At 43.4% G+C, this 24352-nt stretch overlaps 1 protein-coding gene across 1 annotated transcript in view; it reads right to left on the bottom strand.

The window, feature by feature from the left end:
- The window catches only part of LOC145412852 (pyridine nucleotide-disulfide oxidoreductase domain-containing protein 2-like), a 276097-nt gene that overhangs the window by 240180 nt on the left and 11565 nt on the right, over nucleotides 1–24352 (bottom strand). The window contains exons 3-4 of the mRNA XM_080282652.1: nucleotides 15849–16012; nucleotides 15545–15603 (exon numbers count right to left, since the gene is read on the bottom strand). Of these exons, the coding sequence (XP_080138778.1) occupies nucleotides 15545–15603; nucleotides 15849–16012 (223 nt within the window). The remainder of the gene's footprint in view (nucleotides 1–15544; nucleotides 15604–15848; nucleotides 16013–24352) is intronic.

Genomic DNA, 24352 nt, shown 5'->3' with positions numbered 1-24352 from the left:
AACAAATATCTGATCTACACACCCTTTTCCCTTTCTAAATCCCCCTTGTTCTAATCCAACTAGCTCCTCTGTCATATGCCTAACCCTATCAATGAGTATTCTACCATAAATTTTACCAGTCACACTAAGTAGGCAAATACCCCTATGGTTACCACATACTTCTCTCTCTCCTTTTCCTTTGTATAAAGGAACAATTATACCTGATTTCCAGTCCTCTGGAACCCTTCCCTCTTCCCAAGCCAATCTACACAACTTCCATATCCACTCCACAACAATCTCACCCCCATACCTAAGCATTTCACCACACACTCCATCAATTCCTGGGGCCTTTCCCAACTTAATATTCTTCATCGCTTCCACTACTTCCGCCCTACTGATCTCTTCCTCCCTCCTCTCATCTCTTCTTCTCCCAGCCATTCCCCAACCACTTATACTTGCACTGCTCTCACTCTCCACATTCAACAAATCCTCAAAGTGCTCCTTCCATCTCCTCAGTTTCTTTCTCTTCTCCACCAACAATCTATTATTCCTATCTTTCACTCCCCTACTATTTCCCCTTTCACACTGCCTTACTTTCTTTACCTCCTTCCAAAACAATTTCTTACTCTCCCTCCATTTCATACTCAGGTTCCTCCCAAACTCCTCATCCACTTTCTTTTTACTCTCCTTCACCAGTCTCTTAACCTCCTTCTCTTGCTCACATATACCTCTCTCTTCTCTCTCTCATCTTCTCCCCTACCTCTACTTGCTAACCATTCACTATGTGCCTTCTTTTGTTCCACAGCTCGTTTCACCTCGTCATTCCACCATGCTGTCCCTTGCACACCCTTGCATCTCCTCCTCACTCCTCAAACTGCCTCACACGCTGCGCCTATCTCTTCCGTGAATATCTTACATACGTCTTCCACCCCTTCCATCTGCTCTAGCACATACCTTCCCAGTCTTTCTTCCACTATGCTCTTATACTCTGCCATTTTCTCACTATCTTGCAATTTCTCCACTCTTCTCACAGAAGTTTCTTCCTCCTGTCTTCCCCTTCGTCTCCTCAACCACTTTCTTTGCAGCTCTACCTTGGCCATCACTAAGTGATGGTCCAAGACTCCATTCCCCCACCCTCTCCACACTCTTGCATCCAACACTTGTCTTCTCATTCGCTCATCCACACACACGTAGTCTATCATTGCCTTTTGTTCAACAAGTTCACCATCCATCCTCCTCATTACCCTCCATGTATACCAGTGGATCATCTTATGCCGAAAGTAGGTGTTGGCTATTGCCAACCCCTTACAAGCACAGATGTCCACCAAAGCACTACCATTCCCATCTATGTCAGCTGGCACACCCCACTGACCAACGACTCCATCCACTCGTACATTCCCAACTTTGCCATTCATGTCTCCAATCAACAGCACTCTCTCGCTCCTCTCAAACTTGTCCATACACGCTTCTACACTCGCCCAAAACTCATCTTTCACTCTTGCCACTCAATCCTCTGTCGGGTCATACACACATACAATCGCCCACGCTTGTATACCTACTTTCATCCTCACCCATACAATCCTTGCACCCACTGTTCCAAACTCTCTTATATTCTCCTTCCACTTCTTACTTATCATCAGACATACTCCCTCTCTTGCCCTCTCATTTTCATTGACTCCCGCACATATACCTAAACCATATTCCCATGTAAGCAGAAGGATTAGTTGTAAGGAAGAGGTCAAATATGTTGGAGCTCTCTCCAAGGCGGTCAGGGATACGGGTAGGGTGCTGTACAAGTTGCTCTAAGTCATAAAGGATAGAAAAGATGTAGGCTTGTTCATCAGGTGGATCCGTGAAAGGAGAGGAGAGCCAAAGGTGTTGGTGAACATTGAAATCTCCTAGAATGGAGATTTCAGAGAAGGGAGAAATGGATAGAATGTGTTCCATCGCACTAGATAGTAAAAGAATTTTTGATAGTCAGCAGAATTAGGAGATAAGTAAACAGCACAGATGTATTTAGTCAGAGAATGACAGGAGAGCCGAAGCCAGAGAGTAGAGAATTCAGAAGAATCAAGGTCACGGACATGAGAGCAAGATAGGTCATTGAGTACATATACACAACATCCACCTTTGGCTTTGAAATGAGTATACAGAAAGTAGAAGGATACAGAAAAGGATTTGCTGTCAGTTGCCTCAGGCAGCTGTGTCTCAGTAAGGAAGAGAAGGTGAGTTTAGAGGAGGAGAGGTGGTGTTCGACAGAAAGTTAGAGGCAAGGCCGTGTATGTTGCAGAAATGAAGAAGTGAGTGAGACAGTGGATTCAGGCAGCTCAAAGAGTCGTCACCGGGAGAGGGGTGGATGGCGGGGGCATTTATGGTCCCCCACCCCCCCGGGACTCCGAAACATGGTATGAGTGCGCCATGGTAGTGCTGCTTACTTCTTCCTTCATCTTTACCATTTTATTTTTTGTGTGTGCCTTCTTCTCTTCCTAGTTTTCCTATCCTTCCAGTCACTTTTTATTCCTCTTCTTTCTTTTTTAGGTGGCTTTACTTTGAGTGACAAGTCTAATAGTTTCCTGTAAGCCAGGAAACCACTTACAATGCTGAGTGGCAACCATATGAAAAACTTTATACATGTTCTCCATGTGTCAGCAAGTGGGTTGGCAGAGGGTTAGTTGCCCTCCCTGTAAAATAACTGGCTAACCAAAGACATATGGTCACCCCTTATGGGATTATGGAGTCTGGCTATAAATGGAGAGACAGATAGCTACTGTATCAAGGATGGATGATGATCACATCAGGGTTTGGCTAAGTTGCATTAATTTTTCTATGGGAATGGCAAGTTCTGTGGGCTTAATGTCTAATAAGGGTTTTAAAATGTTGCTGTTAGGTTGGACATGTTGGATGGCCATGGTGACCGTGCTTCTGTGTTACGTTTGTAAAGTATAGTTTCGGGTAGAGGAGGATGGATGTTGTTGAGGCATTTTGTGCAGTGCTAGGAGGTTGTATCATATGTTTTTTGTTTCTTTGTGGAGGGAGGTAGCACAACACAAAGTTACAAGGGTAGGATGGATCCTATCCTGCAGTGATTTGTGTCTAAGCACAACACAAAGTTACAAGGGTAGGATGGATCCTATCTTGAAGTGATTTGTGTCTAACTCATGTTCATGCAGTCCTTGGGTGGATTTTGTGTGTGTGTGTGTGTGTGTGTGTGTGTGTTCTTACCTAATTGTTCTTACCTAATTGTATCTTTACAGGAATGAGTCAAGCTCGTATTGTCCCATGTCTTAGACCATATTTATCGTACATATCCTTAAATTTGTGAATTGTTTTGGCACACACTATTTCATTCGGTAGTGCATTCCATTGATCAATTGCTCTGTTTGGGAAACTGAATTTCCTTACGTCTTTATCACCTCTCTTCTTATGCAGTTTTTTGCAGTGTCCTCTTGCTGATGCTTCTCCATATGGTAAGTAATCATTTATGTCTATTTTCTCCTTTCCTGATATGCACTTATATAGCATTATCATGTCACCTCTTTTCCTTCTCTCCTGTAGTGTTGGTAGATTCAGTTTATTTAGTTTTTCTTCGTAGCTTAGGTCCCTTAAGCTTGGTATCCATCTTGTAGCGGCCCTTTGAACTTTTTCAATCTTGTCTATATGCTTTTTGAGATGAGGACTCCAGACTATTGATGCATATTCCAGGGTTGGTCTAATGAATGATGTTATTATCCTTCTTAGCATGTCTTCATTTATGTATGTGAATGCTATTCTCATATTTGCAAGCAGTGTATACATGTTCCGTACCTTCTCGCTGATGTGGTCAGCCGGAGATAGTCTGTTATTGATAATCACACCTAGGTCTTTCTCTCTTTCTGATGTGTATAGGGTTTTATTTCCTAACTTATAATCCCAATCAGGTCTTTTTCCACTTTTACCAAACTTGATTACATGACACCTGTCCACATTGAATTCCATTTGCCATGTACTACTCCATTCATGAAGTTTATTTAATTCTTCTTGTAGCTCCCTACAAGAGTCTGTGCTAGTAATTCTCCTTTGTATTTTTGCATCATCTGCAAACATATTCAGATAGCTCTCATTTCCAGTGTTACTGTTTATATCATTTATGTACACTAGAAACATGATTGGTGCCAGCACCGAACCCTGTGGTACTCCACTAGTCACTTCTTTCCATGATGAGTAGTTTGGTCTTAGTACTGTCCTCATTTCTCTTTTTATGAGAAAGTCTTGCATCCAACAAAACAGTTTGCCTCGAATTCCTCCTTGATGGTACAGTTTCCATAAAAGTCTTTGGTGTGGTACTGTGTCAAAAGCTTTCTTGAAATCTAAATAGATACTGTCCACACATCCTTCCCTTTCCTGTTTTGTGTTTGTTACTCTGTCATAGTAGCTCAACAGATTAGTAACACATGATTTTCCTTTTCTGAAACCAAACTGTCTTTCTGTTATCATACTGTGTTCTTCTAGATGATTTACCCAAGCTTTTCTTATAAGTTTTTCTAATACCTTGCTTACAACACTGGTCAGTGATACTGGTCGGTAGTTGAGAGGATTTTGTCTATTTCCTTTCATGAATAAGGGGACTATATTTGCTTTTTTCCAAATATCAGGTAGTGTGTGTGTGTGTGTGCGTGTGTAAAAGGCCCATATTTGTGGTTCTGTGCATCCCATTAGTGTTAATCTTAGATAGTTTTTCTTTTTTAAATGTAAGTCCAAGGGTTTGGGAATCTCTCTTTAAGGGGATATGTGTGTTTGAGATTCATGTTTTGTGGAGTGTGAAAAAAGTGATGCCTAATTTGCATTTTGTTTAGTGTTGGCTAGTGTTCTTGTAGCTGGCCTGTTGCTTGTTTGGTTTTAGGGTGTTGTGATGCTCCTGCTAGGCTGTCAGTTTGGGACAATATTGTTAGAGGAACAGCTGGGCTTGGGAGGTCATAGAGAATGTGCAAAACCACAAGTACAGATCATGCGTTCCATGATACAGAATTATTCCCAATCTGGACCACATGAACAAGGAAAAAACATAGCTCATCATTTCAGTAAGGGATGTATCCAACCCTTGTACTGTACTTATATCCTGTTCTGCCCACTACCACAAAGGAGCAAAAACTGAGTAATTTCTTCACTATCCACAGAATGCTACCTAAGCAACAAAAATAAGTACAGACACAACCATCAAGGTCAAACATCCTCTGTAATAAACCCTCACCAGATATTTTTCCCATAGAGAACGCCCTTCCTAGACCCCAAACTTTACCTAGCCAGACTACTGTAATACGTGCCGGTGGTCATTACTTTCAATAACTGTCATTTATCAGCATCATTCATTTGTAATGCTAAGGTATCTTTCTTCATGATTCATACTGAAACATCAAATATTATCTAGCCTCATCAGCTCCTGGAGGCTGTGTGCACTAAAATAATACAGGTTTCATGTGAAGGGCTTACAACGTACACACCTTTTAAGCAAGATGGAGTCTCCTACTTCCCTTTCCTTTCACTGAATAACCTCAGCCTTTCAAACTTCGGTGTAATGTTGGATCTTTCTCTTTAAAACTGCTTTTAGCTAGTGTGGTTCCAGCTCCTTTGAGTTAACTTCCAATCTTCCTCCCCCATTAAAACACACACACACACACACACACACACACACACACACCTCCTGTCTAGGTGTCAACTATTATCCTTTTTAAGTTCAACTGTATAATGTAAGAGTCAACTGGTATTTTAAGTCCTTACTGTGGACAAATAATAAAAACTAGAACTATCTCCTTTATGACCTCCAGTCTTTTATACTCAATGTGTCCTAGCACCTCAAAATGAACAATTTGATTTTGACCTTTTTATCCCACTTTTGGAAGGGTAAGTCATTTGTAGACTCAAATGTCTTAATTCATTCTGTTTTGCATTAATGTTTAAATTTCGGGACCACTGACCATTTCACTTAATGGCAGTTCTCCCAGTGTCACAATCTTGAGCTGTTTCCCCATTCAACCCCCCTTGTGCAGAGATACCCATGCAGGACTTCATCCCACATTTTCAATCTGTTGCTGGGAATTCATTCCTACATATGCACACTTGTGATCCTCCTGTTAGCTACCCTTTTCCTTCCTCTCAAAACTGCATCACCTTCCTGATATTTATGCCAAACTTCTCTTGTAGCAAAATGTATTCCAGTAGTCACTCAGTGAGAAACTACTCAACCAAGTCAACATTCCCCCGTCTGTATATTCTAATTTACATGTGCACACCCTCATTTTACAAAGAGGATGCATTTGAAAAAATCCATCGTGTAATCTATCTATCTATAGAGAGATGCCATATCTCATATGGGGTGGCCATTTGTCTTTTAGTTAGTTGTTTTACAGGAAGGTGCACTAACCCTCTGCCAGCCCACTTGTTGACGCGTATGCAACACATGTGGGTTGGTTATGTGGTTACCACCCAGTGTTGTACCATACATGGTTTCCCGGCTTACAGGAAACCATTAGGTTTGTCACTCAATGTAAAGCCACTTGAAAAGGAGAGAAGAGTAATAAAATGTGACAGGAAAGATGGGATAAATAGGAAGAGAGGTCGGCTGACACAGACAAAGAATGATAAAGGTGAAGAAAAAAAGTAGGCAGCCACCACCTACCATTATGATTTACTGTATAACAAGGCACATGTAACATGGGTTCAGTGAGGATACACTTCTGGCCAAGGGTCACACACCAAACAGAGTCTAAAGACAAGTTTCCAACTGTGGAATGTAAGAGGAGCGAATGATGAGGTGAAAGAGAGAGAGATTGTCCAGGTGCTTGAGGGTGCGAAAGTGGATGTATGTGGAATAACTGAAACAAAATGGAGAGGAGAAAGTGTGAGAGAATGGGAGTATGGATGGGGTATATGTGCAGGAGTAGGTGAGAATGAGAGGGCAAAGGAAGGAGTATGTATAGTTGTGAGTAAAAGATGGAAGAAGAGCATAAGACAGTATGGATCAGTTGGGTCAAGGATTGTGTGGGTAAAGTTGAAAGTTGGAATACAAATGTGGGCGATTGTGTGTGTATGCGCCAACGCAAGATCGTGCTAGAAGAGTGAGAGAAGAGTTCTGGACAAATGTGGAAGTGTGCATGGAAAAGTTTGGAAGGAATGAGAGTGTTTTTGATTGGTGATATGAATGGTAAAGTTGGGAATGTGAAGGTGGATGGAATAGTTGGTGAGTGGGGTGTGCCTGCTGAGATAGATGAGAATGGGAGTGCGTTAGTAGACATTTGTGCTGGGAGGGGGTTGGTGATAGCCAATACCCTCTTCAGGCATAAAATGATTCACAGGTATACATGGCGAGTGATGAGAAGGGTGGGTGGTGAACTGAATGAAAGGAAGGCAATGACTGATTATGTGTGTGTGGATGAAAGGATGCGAGGATGTGTAATGGATGCAAGAGTTTATAGAGGCTGGGGGAGTGGACTTTCTGACCACTACTTGGTGGTGGCCAGAATTAAAATTCAAGTAAGATGGAGGGATAGAAGAAGGGAAAGACGAGAGGAAGGAGTAGTTGCAAGGAGAGTGGAAAGGTTACAAGAGGATGAGAAAATGGCAGAGTATAAGAGAGAAGTGGAGGAATGATTGGGCAATTATGAATTGGAGCAGATGGGAGACGTGGAAGGTGTGTGTAGGATATTTACAGAAGAAATATGTGCAGCATGTGATGTGGTGTGTGGAAGGAAGAGAAGACGGAGGGGGGTGCAAGGAACAGCGTGGTGGACTGAAGAGGTGAAACAGGCTGTGGCACAAAAGAAGAAAGCATACAATGAATGGATGAGAAATAGGGGCGTGGAAGAAGTTGAGAGGCGGAAGAGAGAGTTATATGTAGAAAGAAAGAGAGAGGTGAAAAGATTAGTAAGAGAAAGTAAGAAGAGAATGGATGAGGAATTTGGAAGGAATTTGAGTGTAAAGTGGAGGGACTGTAAGAAAATGTTCTGGAAAGAGGTGAAAAGAGTAAGACAGGGTGGAAGTGAAGTTAGCAGGGGAGTGAAAGATAAAAATGGTAGATTACTAGTGGAGAAGGGAGAAAAAGTGAGCAGTTGGAGAGAAAACTTTAAGGAATTGTTGAACGTAGAGGATGGAAATAATGCGAGTATAAGTGGCTGGGGAATGGCTGGGAGAAGGAGGGAGGTGAGAAGACAGGAAGAAATCAGTAGGATAGAAGTTGTGGAAGCAATGAAGAAAGTTAAATTGGGGAAAGCCCCAGGAATTGATGGAGTGTGTGGTGAAATGCTGAAGTATGGGGGAGAGATAGTAGTAGAATGGATGTGGAAGATGTGCAGATTGGCCTGGGAGGAAGGTAGTGTCCTGGAGGATTGGAAGTCAGGTATAATTATTCCCTTGTACAAAGGAAAAGGGGAAAAAGAAGTGTGTGGTAATCATAGGGGCATTTGTCTTCATAGTATAATAGGAAAAGTGTATGGTAGGATACTTATTGACAGAGTTAGAGAAAGAACAGAGAAATTAGTTGGAGAAGAACAGGAAGGCTTTAGGAAGGGAAGAGGTTGTGTAGATCAGATATTCATTCTTAGATCTTTAGTGGAAAAGTTTCTAGAGAAGGGAAAGAAGTTGTATGCGGCTTTCATGGATTTGGAGAAAGCATTTGACAGGGTGGATAGACAAGGATTGTGGAAAGTGTTAAGAATATATGGAGTGGATGGGAAGTTGTTGAATGCTGTGAAGAGTATGTACGATGGTGCGAAGACTGCAGTGCGTGTGGATGGTGAACTAAGTGAATTTTTCTCTTTGAAAGTTGGTTTGAAACAGGGATGTGTCATGTCTCCATGGTTGTTCAATCTGTACATGGATGGGGTAATAAAAGAGGTACAAGGTAGGGTAGTGGATGTTGGAGTGGCCCTGGTGAGAGAGGATAGTGTTTGGAAACTCCCTGTACTGTTGTTTGCAGATGATACTGTGTTGTTGAGTGAAGACGAAGGGGAGCTGCAAGGCTTGGTGGATGAGTTTGAGAGAGTGTGTAAGAAACGGAATCTAAAGGTGAATGTAGGGAAGAGTAAAGTGATGGTCTTTGAGAGAGGTAAAGTCAGTGAATGTATAGTGAGGTTGGATGGTGAGGAATTGGAAAATGTGAGTACGTTTAAGTACTTGGGTAGTGTGATGAGTAAGGATGGAGGTTTGGAGGGTGAAGTGCTTGAAAGGGTACAGCAGGGAAGAAAGGTTGCTGGTTCTTTGAAAGCAGTGATAAGAAACAGGGAAGTGAGCATGGAAGTGAAAAAGTTACTACATGACAGTATTACCAACTCTAACGTATGGAAGTGAAGCTTGGACATTGTTGGAAGGACACAAGTCAAGAGTGAGAGCAGTGGAAATGAGTTATTTAAGAGGAGCCTGTGGAGTCACATGGAGAGACAGGCTGACGAATGCGGATATAAAGGAGCGTTGTGGTGTTGATGTGGATGTGATAGGAAGCGTTATGAAGAACACACTGAGGTGTTTTGGCCATGTGGAGAGGATGGAGGGTGAAAGACTGACGAAGAGAGTGTATGTGAGTGAGGTGGAGGGGGGAAGAGGGAGGGGGAGGCCAAGGATGAGATGGAGGGATGGGGTGGAGAGGTATATGAGAGAGGGGGGTGTGAGTTGGGAGCAGGGCAGTGAAATGGCGGGGGACAGGGCGACTTGGAGGCGATTTGTTTGTGGCCACCCCAAACGGGATTGAGGCGTCTGGCAATAGGAATAGATAGTTACTTTCACTTCACTTGCTGCTTGAACTCCAACACTACACTATAGAATTCATCATTGACACCAACAATAGCAGTGAGTGGAAAGGCTATCTCTGAACAAACAAATGACTGTAAACTTGCATGAGGGTGGCTGTAAAAGCAAAAAGTGATCACATATCGACCAGTGAAGCTTCGTACAGGATCACTTTTATCATATAAGCAAAAATGTTATTGTACATCAAAAAAAAGGGTGTACAGTACAGCATGCCTTGTTGTGAGCAAGAGATGGAAAGAGAATATAAGAGAGTATGGATTAGCTGATTCAAGGATTGTGTGAGCAAGACAAAGTAGGAATACCAATGTGGGCAATTTCGTGTGTATATGCATCAACGGAAGACCGTGTGAGCAGAGTGAAAGAAGAGTTCTGGGCATATATGGAAGTATGCATGGAAAAGTTTGAAAGGAATGTGAGTGCTTTTTATTGAAGATATCAATGGAAAAGTTGGCATTATGATGGTGGAAGGAGTAGTTGGTGAGTGGGGTGTGCCTGCAGAAGTGGATGAGATTGAGAACGGCAGTGCTCTAGTGGAAATTTGTGCAGGGTGGGGGGTTGGTGATAGCCAATACCCTCTTTAGACACAAAATGAACTTGTTACAGGTATACGTGGTGGGTGATGAGATAGGAGGGTGGTGAAATGTATGGACAGCAGACAATGACTGATTACACAGGTCTGCAAAATTAGCTAAGTACAGTAGTTAAAAATTGTTTGAATTCTGAGTACAGTATTTATTTTCATTGCACTTATGAACATAATAAAATTTTTTTTTAAATGTTTCCATCACAACACATTTTAATATGAAATTAAAAAGAAATTTAATTAAAATAATGCAAATTATAAATTTCAATCGATCTATACAATATTGTTCTAAATTAAATCTTTCGATCTATCTATTGCCAGACGCCATAATCCCGTAAGGGGTGGCCATTTGACTTTGAGTTATTTGTTTTACGGGGAGGGACACTAACCCTCCACCAACCTACTTGCTGACACGTAGAGAGCACGTATGAGTTGGTTATATGGTTACCACCCAGCGTTGTAAATGGTTTCTTGGCTTACAGGAAACCATTTGGCTTGTCATTCAATGTAAAGCCACCTGTAAAGGAAAGAAAAGCAGTAAGTGACAAGAGAGATAGGATTATGAAAATGAAAATATTTATTCAATGTAATATTTTAAACATAATGGAAACAACACAATATAATCCATGACACATATAACTTCTCTTAGAGAAGTTATATGTGTCATGGATTATAGAGAAGTTCTCTATATGAATTATAGAGAAGTTCTGTAGTCTTTGAAACTTCTGTTTTTTTGCTTCAAAACTTCATTTGTTGGCCAGTCATTTGTACACTTTTTCTGGTGTGTCCCTATGAATCATCAAGCAATAGTTCGTCATCATACTAACATCCCAACGTCCATGGTACTGTACCTTCTTCCGTGTCCTTGATATCCTGATGGAATCTTTCACCCTGTTCTTCACTCACCACTTCAAGATTTGTGGGGAAAAAATTCCAAATGCAAATCCAGAATGTAAACTTTGAGACTCATGTCGCAACCCTATGCTTTAAACTTGACCAACAAGATTTTCACAATTCCTTTGTAACTTGGATCCTTATTGTTACCATACCCCAAAACTTAGGAATTACAGTACTTCTTTGAATGATACCCAAGCCTCTCATTTCAGGTCATTCGTTGCATCATCAAATTCTGAATCAGAAATCAGTTTTCTAGTAAGCTTATCAGGTTCAGTAATATGCTCTCTGGTATAACTTTAAAAGTAACCAACGTTACCAATTTTCATTATATTATGTCCCTGAACTATTCTAACTAAGACTTACCTTTTAAGCCTAGTTTGAGCTGTGGGAGCAAATTTTGTAGGGGTAGTCATATAGTGGCTTTGGTTAAGCTATTGCTCAGTAGCAGATGAATGTCGCGCCATATTGGCTGGTGCAGGCGTGTGCACTCGGTATGTCAGGCCCTAGGTTAGGCCTAGGTTAGGTTAGGTTAATGCAAAATAGTGTGTTTTTAATTAATTTTGATCTTGATTTTGGGGGATAAACCCTCTTTTGGAAATCTTACTCAAAATTCCAAAAGGGGGATTCTCCCCCCAAAATGAAGGTCAAAAGTAATTAAAACACAGTATTTTGCATTGGAAAACATAAAAATAATAATAAAAGAAAATGTTGGTTACTTCTAAAAATTTAGCTGCTCTCTTTCAATTTAGCTTCAGACAAACCAGGAAACTTTTGGCACTAATACACAAAACAGGCTCCATCTTTTGATAGGGCTTTGACAAATCACTTCATGTAAACATGAAGCGATGGTAGCAGCCCTTTATCTGGATTCGCCAAGCTAGGTCTGATGCTTTTGGCACCATGCTGTAGATTTTTTTCAATTTGGGCATTCCTTCTGAACCCAATGTCTCTACTGTCCCACTCACAAAAAAACCATGGCTGCTGACCCAGTAGGATACACAGAATTTTCAAGTCCCCACGTATGAAGTGACAAGTGTTCACTGTAGTTGATTTTCTCAAAGCCAAATGCTGGTATATTTCTTTTAAATGCATAAAATGAACAACTGGTATTGATGCATATTTATTACCATTATGAAGAAATACCCTTCTCCAGCTTCATTTAGATGAATCTAGCTATACAGTGGTCCCTTGCGTTCAGCGTGTTTAAAGTTAGCAATTTTTGCGAGGCGTGGACCTTGCAAGAGGAGAACAAGTCAAGAGTGAGAGCAGTGGAAATGAGTTACTTGAGAGGAGCATGTGGAGTGACGTGGAGGGACAGGTTGACGAATGAAGAAGTGAAGGAATGCTGTGGGGTAGATGTGGATGTGGTTGAAAAGATTAGGAGAAATACACTGAGGTGGTTTGGACATGTGGAGAGAATGGAGAATGAAAGACTGACTAAGAGGGTGTATGTAGGTGAGGTGGAGGGAGGGAGAGGGAGGGGTAGACCGAGGATGAGGTGGAGGGATGGAGCTGAGAGGTATATGAGGGAGGGGGGGGTGAGTTGGGGGGAGGGGAGTCAAATGGTGGGTGACAGAGTGACTTGGAGGCGTTTTGTCTGCGGCCACCCTTTGCGGGATTAGGGTGTCGGGCTATAGATAGATAGATAGATAGAATTTTTGCGTTTAGCAATAGCTTAGAAAAGGTACCAATCCCGCTCATTTAGTGATTGTCTTACGTGTTTAGTGATGTGAGGCGTGAAATGCCTTGCCCGTCCGCCACCAGACCACCATTATCATCATTGTTGTGAGCATCTGGTCACCTTGGGTGCTTTTTTTTTTTCTCTCACAGTGCCGAACATTTAGCAGTCTTTTGCTAGTGAGTAGATATATAACCATACAGTACTGTATCTGTATAATGTATTGCTGATACACTGTGTTTCATTTTCAGCACTTAACCCGAGACGTCCCGTCGATGTACTGGTACGTTGTGCAATTGCAAGGTCCCTAATTTGCACAATTTTCAATTTTCGCGCGTGATTTTTTGTACGTATACACGGGACACCTTCCTCTATTCCTCTACAAGATGCCAAGGAGGTACAATGTCTTACACCGCATAACCTCCCCCCCCTCCATTGTCTTGGCAATTCACCTGTTACCAGTGACATGGCCAATAAAGACATTCAGGGCCAGAGTGATTCCCCAATCGATGACAATGTGGAGGACAAAGTTTACATAGCATTAAAGGAAGAAACAGTCAGAAATGATGATCAGGTAATGTAGCAAAAGAAGGTCAGGAATGGTGATGAGTTAGTGAGTGAAACAATGCTTATAATACCTATATTACTGTTTGAAAACCAATATACTCTCATACTACATATAAATTTGTACCAAATAAATAAATAAATACTGTTTATGAGTGGTGTGGAATAGTTATCCTCCCATAGAACTCGTTTTCTTTGCAGCCAGCCTGACAGAAAACCCTGTAAGGTAAGGAGGTACTCCTACCTGTACCGAGTATTTTAAACTTCAGGTAAGCGATTTCTCTATGAATTTTCCATGTTTCTCACCAAAAGCGGAGGTTTTACCCAGAAATTTTTTTTTCCAAAAATGGTCAGGATTTGGGGGAGTCAGTGGTGGAAAATTGGTCGGGACGTGACGGGTTAAAGCAGGAAATCAGGGGTCAAAAGGGTGACTAGGAGGATGAGCACAGACTAAATGATATTTTTTCCATATAAAGTAAACTTTGCATTCAGCAATGGTTTCACCAGACTAATTAAATCACAGAACATGAAGACCCACTGTACATAATCTCCAATCTTCTGCATTATAATCTCTGCCAAGTATCTGCACTGGGCCACTTCCATCAGTGCAATAAACCACTATTTTCAATAAATATCTATATACAGTATCTATCTACTGCCAGATGTCCCAATCCTGTAAGGGGTGGCCACAAACAAGTCACCTCCATGTTGACCTGTCCAATGCCATTTCAGTGCCTTGCTCCCAGCTCACACCTCCCTCTCTCGTATGCCCTCTCCATTCCATCCCTCCATCTCATCCTCGGCCTCCCCCTCCCTCTCTCCCCTCCACCTCACTTGCATACATTCTCGTCAGTCTCTCGCTCTTCATCCTCTCCACATGGCCAAACCACCTCAATGCATTTCTCCTAATGCTTTTTATCACATCCACATCCATACCACAATGCTCTTTCACTTCCTCATTTCTCAGTCTGTCACTCCATGTAACTTTACATGCTCCTTTCAAATTACAGTACTCATTTACACTGCCCTCACTCTTGACTTGTGTCTTTCCAACTATAGGTCCAAGCTTCACTTCCATACGTTAGGGTTGGCATCACTGTAATGCTAGGGGCAAAAGGCCCGACTTCCCAGTCCTAGAACACCTAACGTGTAGCGGGGTCCTCTTTCGAGACCGGGGCTTAGTGCAACAAAAAGAGGTAGGACACAAAAACTCCAGGCAATAACTTTTGCAAGTATATTACCACAGTCAGACACAGGACAAAAACAGCAGATAGTACAACACAGTATATGGCAAAGAAATAAAACCTTAACTAGGATATTAATATCTCGCTTAACTGATACTGAGGCCAACACAGTAATTCTAGTGCACAGGTGTACAGGAAATGCAGGCACAAGTGGGAGCGTGGGGAGTGAGTCTCACAGGGGGGAGGGGGGCAAGAGGAGTGACTCGCGGCGGGTCAGAACAGAGTTTTAGTAATATTGGGAGGGAGTAAGTATTATTAATTCAAACTTAGTATTTTCTAGTAGCAAAGGGGTTTTGACAATTGATTCTACTTCTCGTAGGTTCTTATGTTTACGGTAACTGCAGGGAGGAGATTTGTAAAGAGAGGGTGACACTGGGAAATCACTGTGTTCATGGTAATACAAGCGGGAGGATATTATTAACACTTTCTCTACTGTTTTCTTGTAACAAAGGACATTGGAGTATTTTACTACAGAGGATAATAGTCTTACTGGTTTTCCACAAGGGCGTCACTCGTGAGTCTGATTCACCAGAACTTAGCTTCTGCACTCGTCCTTACTCATCTACCCGTGATTTCACCCACCCCGATATTCAACACACATTGTCACTATATTACTGTTACACTAATTCTGGGGCAATGTCACACTTAACATAAGTCAATTCACTAGTTCTAGGGCAACACCATACTTAGCATGATTCACTCATATGGTGGGGGCGGCGGGGAGACACGCCGGCGACAACTCTGCCGGGATGGGGGCACCGGCAAGGGAGGGCGTGCCGAGAGGGCACGGGACGACTCGCAGGGGCGTCCTCTCGTGTCCAGGGCTGCAAGTGGCGAAGGAGCCCACAGTCTCCAGGCTAGGTTCAGGAGTGTGGCCCTCAGGACTGTGGCCAAGCAGGTCCAGAAATCTCTGGCTCAGGTCTCGGCCGGAGGTGGAGGTCTTACACCGGCTTGTGGGCGTGGAGAGATCACGCCCGGGCGTCCTGAGGAGGGTCTGGAGTGACTGAGGGCTGCGGTCCCCAGAGTCGAGGGGCACCATCAGGGAGGGGCTGCGGCACCAACCTGAATTAGGGTCCGTCAGGTGGGTCTTCTCCAGGGCCAGGCGTAGGGAGCAGAGGCCAGTGGAAACCGTAAGGCCTCGCTGGGGTTCTCTGATACTGGAGGCCTGGCTCTTGTCTCATGCTGGGGCGATGACACTATCGACACCTCGCTTTGGCCGTGGGGCCCGGCATTTGGCCGTGGCTGTCCAAGGGTGCAACTATGAGGCGCCGAGGCCCAGCAATTGGCCATGGCCTGAGTGGGGGAGTCAGCGTGCCTCTGGACACCTTTGGAGTGGCAATCGGCCGTCTGACGAGGGCGGGAGCGGCAGCAGGCCGTCTCCTTCTGCAGGAGGGAGGAGCGGCAGTAAGCCGTCTCGGGGGCAACACCTTTGGAGCGGCAATTACTGGCCTCAGTACTAACAAGGCATATGGGCCTGATGGGGTCCCTCCTGTTGTTCTCAAAAACTGTGCTTCTGTGCTTACACCCTGCCTAGGCAAACTATTTCACCTTTGTCTGTCAACTTGTACCTTTCCTTCTTGCTGGAAGTTTGCTCTCATTCAGCCAGTCCCAAAGAAGGGTGACCACTCCCAACCCTCCAACTATCGTCCAATTGCTTTAACGTCCTGTATTTCAAAAGTTTTCGAGTCAATTCTTAATAGAAAAATTTTAAGGCATCTTTCCTATCACAACCTTCTTTCCGATCGTCAGTATGGGTTCCGTCAGGGACGCTCCACTGGCGATCTTCTCACCTACCTTTCAGACTCCTGGTCATCCTCCTTTCGGGACTTTGGCGAAAGCTTTGCCATTGCACTTGACATCTCAGAGGCTTTCGATCGAGTCTGGCATAAATCTTTAATTTCCAAACTGCCCTCCTACGGTTTCTATCCTTCTATCTGTGCCTTCATCGCTAGCTTCCTTTCTGGTCGTTCTATAGCTGCTGTCGCAGACGGCCATCGTTCTTCTCCTAGATCTATTAACAGTGGTGTTCCTCAGGGCTCTGTCCTATCACCAACTCTCTTCCTTTTATTCATCAATGATCTTCTAAGCTGTACATCTAACCCTATCCACTCATATGCTGATGACTCCACCCTTCACCTTTCCATTCGGTTCCCGCAACGCCCATCTCAACAGTTACTTCAAGAAACAAGGGATGAGGCTATGGCACACCTAATGACTGACTTGGCTCATATCTCTGACTGGGGTAAAAATAATATGGTTGTCTTTAATGCATCTAAGACTCAGTTCTTACACCTATCAACCCGACAAAATCTTCCACAGGTATACCCACTAATGTTTAATAATATTCAGATTAATCCTGCATCATCCTTGAACATGCTTGGGGTTTCATTTACTCGGGACTTATGTTGGAAAGATCATATTACATCTCTTGTAAAATCTGCTTCCAAGAGATTGGGTGTGCTAAGCCGACTCCGCTCTTTCTTTACCCCTGCACAATTGTTGACTCTATACAGGGGTTTTATCCGCCCCTGTGTGGAGTACAACTCTTATGTGTGGGGAGGCTCCCCACATACAGCTCTTCTCAATAGGGTGGAGTCAAAGGCTTTTCGTCTCATTAACTCTCCTCCTCTTACTGACTCCCTTCAACCTCTGTCTCTTCGCCGCACTGTTGCATCTTTATCTCTTTTCTATCGCTACTTTAATGGTCACTGCTCCTCTGAACTGTCTGCTTGCATTCCTCCACCTCTACGACGGGCGCGTAGCACCCGTCTGGCAGCAAACTCTCATCCCTTTTCTGTCCAACTCTCTAATGCAAGAGTTAACCGTTACTCCCAGTCTTTCATTTATGCAACAGGTCAGCTCTGGAACTGTCTCCCTCTGTCTGTATTTCCTTCTGCCTATGATCTCCAGTCTTTCAAACGTAGTGTGTACAGGCATCTCAAAATGATCGGATCTTGAATTTGGCTCTCTATTGTATTTTGTTTTTCTCTTGGAGGGAACTGTTACTGCGGGCTCATGCCTTTGGTTCCTTCTTCCTTGCATTTAAAAAAAAAAAAAAAAAAAAAAAAAAAAAAAAAAAAAAAAAAATCGGCCGTCTGACGAAGGCGGGAGCGGCAGTAGGCCATCTCCGTCTGCCAGAGGGAGGAGCGGCAATAGGCTGACTCTAGGGCAGCACCTTTGGAGCGGCAATCGGCCGTCTGACGAAGGCAGGAGCGGCAGTAGGCTGTCTCTTTCTGGCAGAGGGAGGAGCGGCAGTAGGCCGTCTCAGAGGCAACACCTTCGGAGTGGCAATCGGTCGTCTCCTTCTGCTGGAGGGAGGAGCGGCAATAGGCCGACTCGGGGGCAGCACCTTCGGAGCAGCAATCGGCCGTCTGGCAAAGGCGGGAGCGGCAGTAGGCCGTCTCCTTCTGCAAGAGGGAGGAGCAGCAATAAGACGACTTGGGAGAAACACCTTCAGAGCGGCAACTGGCCGTCTGGCGAAGGCGAGAGCGGCATTAAGCAGTCTCCTGAGGGGTGCTGTCTGGAACTGAATAAGCAGCTCCATCCCTAACTGATCCGGCAGTCTCACTCCCCGAAGGTAGTGTCCTTTTCCTGCTAGGGTGACAGGGCGACGATTAGGTGTTATAGGGGCGCAAGGCCCAGGCTGACTTATGCCGTTGTTGGACGGCATCCCGTGGTTCGGCTGCGGCTACTCCGTGGGGTCTGGGTGGGGGTGTCGGTGCGTTTCCGGGGGCACTATGCTGTACACCACGCATCTCGTTTTCAGAGGCACTATGCTGTACGCCACGCATTTCAATCACAATACACTCAAACCTTGATTTAAGGGACCCCCATTTAAGGGATTTTGGATTTAAGGGACTCCATATTCTACCTGACAAACAGACAGGGCCATTCAAAAGGTCTGCTGCTTGAAACATTAATATGTTTCTTTATACAGTACCTGTAAAATAATATTCCTAATCATATAAATAAGTGAAACAATCATTGAACTTCATAAGACTGTCTTTATATGTGGAAAAACAATGGACATTTTCAAGTAATGGACAAGTTGATTCCCCATTTAGTCCCTTAAATCGAGGTTTTAGTGTACTATCATGCAATGACTTTTTTACTTCCATGCTCACTTCCCTGTTCCTTATCACTGTTTTCAAAGAACCAGCAACCTTTCTTCCCTGTTGTATCCTTTCAAGCATGTCGTACTATGAACTTTCATCCTTACTAATCACTCGACCCAAGTACTTAAACACACTCCCATTTTCCATTTCCTCCTCATCCAGCCTCACTGTACATTCAGTAACTTCATATCTCTCAAAGACCATAACTTTACAATTACATTCAACTTTAGGCTCTGTTTCTTACACACACTCCCAAATTCATTCACCAAGCCTTGCAGTTCCCCTTCATCTTCACTTAATGCAGTACCATCTGCAAACAACAGTAGAGGGAGTTTCCAAACACTGCCCTCTGTCAGTAGGGTCACTCCAACATCCACTGCCCTACCAAACACTGTCCTCTCTCATTAGGGTCACTCCAACATCCACTGCCCTACTTTGTATCTCTTTTATAATCCAATCCATATATTGTGGGGCCTCGCATCTGGCATTTCTTTTATCTAGCAGTTTCACAACTGGCGACACGTTAGAAACTTTCCAAAGCACCGCATCTGGTGATGAAGCCTCGTATCTAGAAGGCGCTCACCAGGCGAAATTCGGTGTGCATCCAGCTCAGCACTTGGTGGCCATCTTGTGATGATGCCATTGTTTACACTGCCACCACACAGATCACTGCTACCAACTTTCCAGACTAGTTTTTGTACCTGGTTCTTGTGTTTGGTGGTGTTCAGCTAGAACTTGTTACAACAGTACTATGACGACCCTGGGAGAGAAGATGAGGCAGCGCCCCAGGCTGCCTGCCAGTAGTCATTCATCAACCAATAACCCATACTTTTGGCCCAATAAAACACTCCTGAAATTGATAATGGTGAGTTTTTATTTCCTTTATATATTTATATTGATGTTTTGCATAGTTATATGTAACTTCCTTGGGATAAAAAGCATAAAAATATGTAAAATTGGGTAACTTTTGGGTGACAAAACTCCTGTTAATTTTTCCCCATTTAAAGTTTGCCCCAGATCTGGCAGTTTCACATCTGGTATGATTTTTTTAGACTACTGTATTTGCCAGATGAGGCCCCACTATACAGACTGAACAACCATGGGGAAATGACATCCCTGTTTCAATTCACCATTCAAACTGAAAAATTCTCTCAGTTCATTATCCACATGCATTGCAGCCTCAGCCCCCTCATACATATGTAAAGAGGTGTATAAAAGCCTGCATTGCTTAGAGGCAACGTGGGGATCCTCTTTGGCTCAGTGGTAACGTTCGCGCGTATGAAGCACGGGGTCCTGAGATCGAATCTCAGCTGGACCAGTGATTAATTTAAGTTTCAGTTCTGTCATTACATTGGTTAGCATCGGTGTGGGATGAGAGGCAAGGTCTTGAGGGCAATGATTGTTGACAGCCTTACATCCCGGGGGTGAGCTGTCTGTGTGGTCCGCAGTGCTTCCAATGCACTTCACTACCACATGTGTTCTGAACTGACCAAATTAATCACCAAGGGGAGAAAAAAGTGATGTAATGGGGTGTATAAAAGCCAGCATTGCTTAGAGGTAATGTGGGGGTCCTCTCTTTGGCTCAGTGGTAACGAGCGCGCGTATGAAGCGCAGAGGCCTGAGATTGAATCTCGGTCGGACCAGTCCTATCACTCCGGTACGGCCTGTGGAACCTCCAGGGAAACGTCGTCTGTGGCATTTTGGAGCCGCGGACTGGGAGGCCCTCAGGCAGTACTTCTTTGATTTTCCCTGGAATGATTATTGCTTCCGTGGCCGGGAGCCATCTGAGTGTGCCTTGCGCATTACGGAGGTTATTCTCTCGGGCATGGAAGCATACATTCCTTTCTCATATCCTTTGACTAATGCAAGAAAGCCTTGGTTTAATCACGCTTGTTCTAATGCTGTCCGCAACAAGGAGAGGGCCTACAAAAGGTACCGGAGCCAACCCACCCCTGAATCACATCATCTTTACGTTTCTGCCCGGAATCGTGCTAAGTCTGTTCTTCGCTCTACTAAAAATAATTTCATCCATACTAAATGCTCTCAACTCTCCGACTCGAATTCTTCCCGCTCCTTCTGGCATCTTGCCAAAAATCTTTCTAACAACTTTACCTCATCATCCTTCCCTCCTCTTTTCTACTCTGATGGTTCTGTAGCTATTTCTTCTACTGATAAAGCAGATCTCTTCGCACAGACTTTCTCCTCCAATTCTACCTTAGACGATTCCGGTGCTGTTCCTCCATCACTTCCCCCCTCTGACTTCCTCATGGCTGACATTAAAATTTCTTCAGTTGATGTATTTTCTGCCATCACTGGCCTCAGTACTAACAAGGCATATGGGCCGGATGGGGTCCCTCCTGTTGTTCTCAAGAACTGTGCTTCTGTGCTTACACCCTGCCAAGGCAAACTCTTTCGCCTTTGTCTGTCAACTTGTACCTTTCCTTCTTGCTGGAAGTTTGCTCTCATTCAGCCAGTCCCAAAGAAGGGTGACCACTCCCAACCCTCCAACTATCGTCCAATTGCTTTAACGTCCTGTATTTCAAAAGTTTTCGAGTCAATTCTTAATAGAAAAATTTTAAGGCATCTTTCCTATCACAACCTTCTTTCCGATCGTCAGTATGGGTTCCGTCAGGGACGCTCCACTGGCGATCTTCTCACCTACCTTTCAGACTCCTGGTCATCCTCCTTTCGGGACTTTGGCGAAAGCTTTGCCATTGCACTTGACATCTCTAAGGCTTTCGATCGAGTCTGGCATAAATCTTTAATTTCCAAACTGCCCTCCTACGGTTTCTATCCTTCTATCTGTGCCTTCATCGCTAGCTTCCTTTCTGGTCGTTCTATAGCCGCTGTTGTAGACGGCCATCGTTCTTCTCCTAGATCTATCAACAGTGGTGTTCCTCAGGGCTCTGTCCTATCACCAACTCTCTTCCCTTTATTCATCAATGATCTTCTAAGCTGTACATCTAACCCTATCCACTCATACGCTGACGACTCCACCCTTCACCTTTCCATTCGGTTCCCGCAACGCCCATCTCAACAGTTACTTCAACAAGCAAGGGATGAGGCTATGGCACACCTAATGTCTGATTTGGCTCGTATCTCTGACTGGGGTAAAAATAATATGGTTGTCTTTAATGCATCTAAGACTCAGTTCTTACACCTATCAACCCGACAAAATCTTCCACAGGTATACCCACTAATGTTTAATAATATTCAGCTTAATCCTGCATCATCCTTGAACATGCTTGGGGTTTCATTTACTCGGGACTTATGTTGGAAAGATCATATTACATCTCTTGTAAAATCTGCTTCCAAGAGATTGGGTGTGCTAAGCCGACTCCTCTCTTTCTTTACCCCTGCACAATTGTTGACTCTATACAGGGGTTTTATCCGCCCCTGTGTGGAGTACAACTCTCATGTGTGGGGAGGCTCCCCACATACAGCTCTTCTCAATAGGGTGGAGTCAAAGGCTTTTCGTCTCATTAACTCTCCAATTCTTACTGACTCCCTTCAACCTCTGTCTCTTCGCCGCACTGTTGCATCTTTATCTCTTTTCTATCGCTACTTTAATGATCACTGCTCCTCTGAACTGTCTGCTTGCATTCCTCCACCTCTACGACGGGCGCGTAGCACCCGTCTGGCAGCAAACTCTCATCCTTTTTCTGTCCAACTCTCTAATGCAAGAGTTAACCGTTACTCCCAGTCTTTCATTTATGCAACAGGTCAGCTCTGGAACTGTCTCCCTCTGTCTGTATTTCCTGCTGCCTATGATCTCCAGTCTTTCAAACGCAGTGTGTCCAGGCATCTCAAAATGATTGGATCTTGAATTTGGCTCTATATTGTATTTTGTTTTTCTCTTGGAGGGAACTGTTACTGCGGGCTCATGGCCTTTGGTTCCTTCTTCCTCGCATTAAAAAAAAAAATAAAAAAAATAAAAATAAAAAAGTGATTAATTTGTCAAGTTTCATTTCAGTTATTACACATACTCTTCACAGCATTCAACAACTTCTCATTTACTCCATATATACTTAATACTTTCCAAACTCCTTGTCTATCCACCTTGTCATAGCTTTCTCCAAATCCATGAAGGCAGCATACAACCTCATTCCCTTCTCTAGAAACTTTTCCACTGAAGACCTAGGAATGAATATATGATTTACACAACCTCTTCCCTTCCTAAAACCTCCCTGTTCTTCTCCAGCTAATTCCTTGGTCTTTTCTCTAACTCTGTCAATAAGTATCCTACCATATACTTTTCCCATTACATTAAGAAGACAAATGCCCCAGTCATTACACTCTTTTTTTCCCCTTTTCCTTTGTACAAGGGAATTATACCTGACTTCCAATTCTCTGGGTCCCTATCTTCCTCCCAAGCCAATCTGCACACGTTCCATATCTATTCCATTACTCTCTCCCCCATGCTTCAGTATTTCACCACACACTCCATCGATTCCAGGGGCTTTCCCTATTTTGACTTTCTCCAAAGCTTCCACTACTTCCATCCTACTGATTTCTTCCTCTTTTCTCACCTCCCTCCTCCACCCAGCCATTTCCCAGCCACTTATACTCGCATTACTTTCATTCTCTGGCAATAGACAGATAGATAGACTTTCACTCTCAACGTTCATCAATTCCATAAGTATTCCTTCCATCTGCTCATTTCCTCTCCCTTCTCCACTAGCAATATACCATTTTTATCTTTCACTCCCCGACTTCCTTCTTTATCACTGTCTAACTCTCTGTACCTCTATCCAGAACATTTTATTTGCAGATGATGGTTTAAGCGGAAACGAAGGGTAATTTCTTGGCTAATGAGTTTGGGAGAGTGCTGTAGGTAAGAAAAACGAAACCCTATGATGAATGCTGGGAAAAGTATAGCTGCGGTCTTCGAGAGATATGAAGTCACTGAATTCAGAATAAGGTTGGATAGTGAGGAAATGGAAAACCAGCGCAATTACCTAATAAGGTATAACTTTAGAAGTAACCAACGTTACCAATTTTCATTATATTACGTCCCTGAACCATTCTAAGACTTACCTTTTAAGCTTAGTTTGAGTTGGGGGAGCAAATTTTGTAGGGGTAGTCATATAGTGGCTTAGGTTAGGCTGTCGCTCAGTAACGGATGAATGTTGCGACATATTGGCTGGTGCAGGCGTGTGCATTCGGTATGTCAGGCCCTAGGTTAGGCCTAGGTTAGGTTAGGTTAGTTTGGGTTAGTTTAATGCAAAATAGTGTGTTTTTAATTAATCTTGATCTTGATTTTGGGGGATAAACCCACTTTTGGAAATCTTACTCAAAATTCCAAAAGGGGGATTTTCCCCCCAAAATGATGGTCAAAACTAATTAAAGCACAGTATTTTCCATTGGAAACCATAAAAATAATAATAAAAGAAAACGTTGGTTACTTCTAAAAATTTACCCCAAATAATAATAATAATAATAATAATAATAATCCTTATTCGAAAACGCACTTGTGTACACCTTTGCAAACCAATTCAAAGGTAAATTTTTTTGGTAA

This window comes from Coenobita brevimanus, chromosome 94 (assembly GCF_032717465.1).
Source record: "Coenobita brevimanus isolate Jiangsu-jjx chromosome 94, ASM3271746v2, whole genome shotgun sequence".
Classification (NCBI taxonomy): Eukaryota; Metazoa; Arthropoda; class Malacostraca; order Decapoda; family Coenobitidae; genus Coenobita; species Coenobita brevimanus.
The sequence above is the reverse complement of the archived record's forward strand: the minus strand, read 5'-3'. Positions and strand labels throughout refer to the sequence as shown.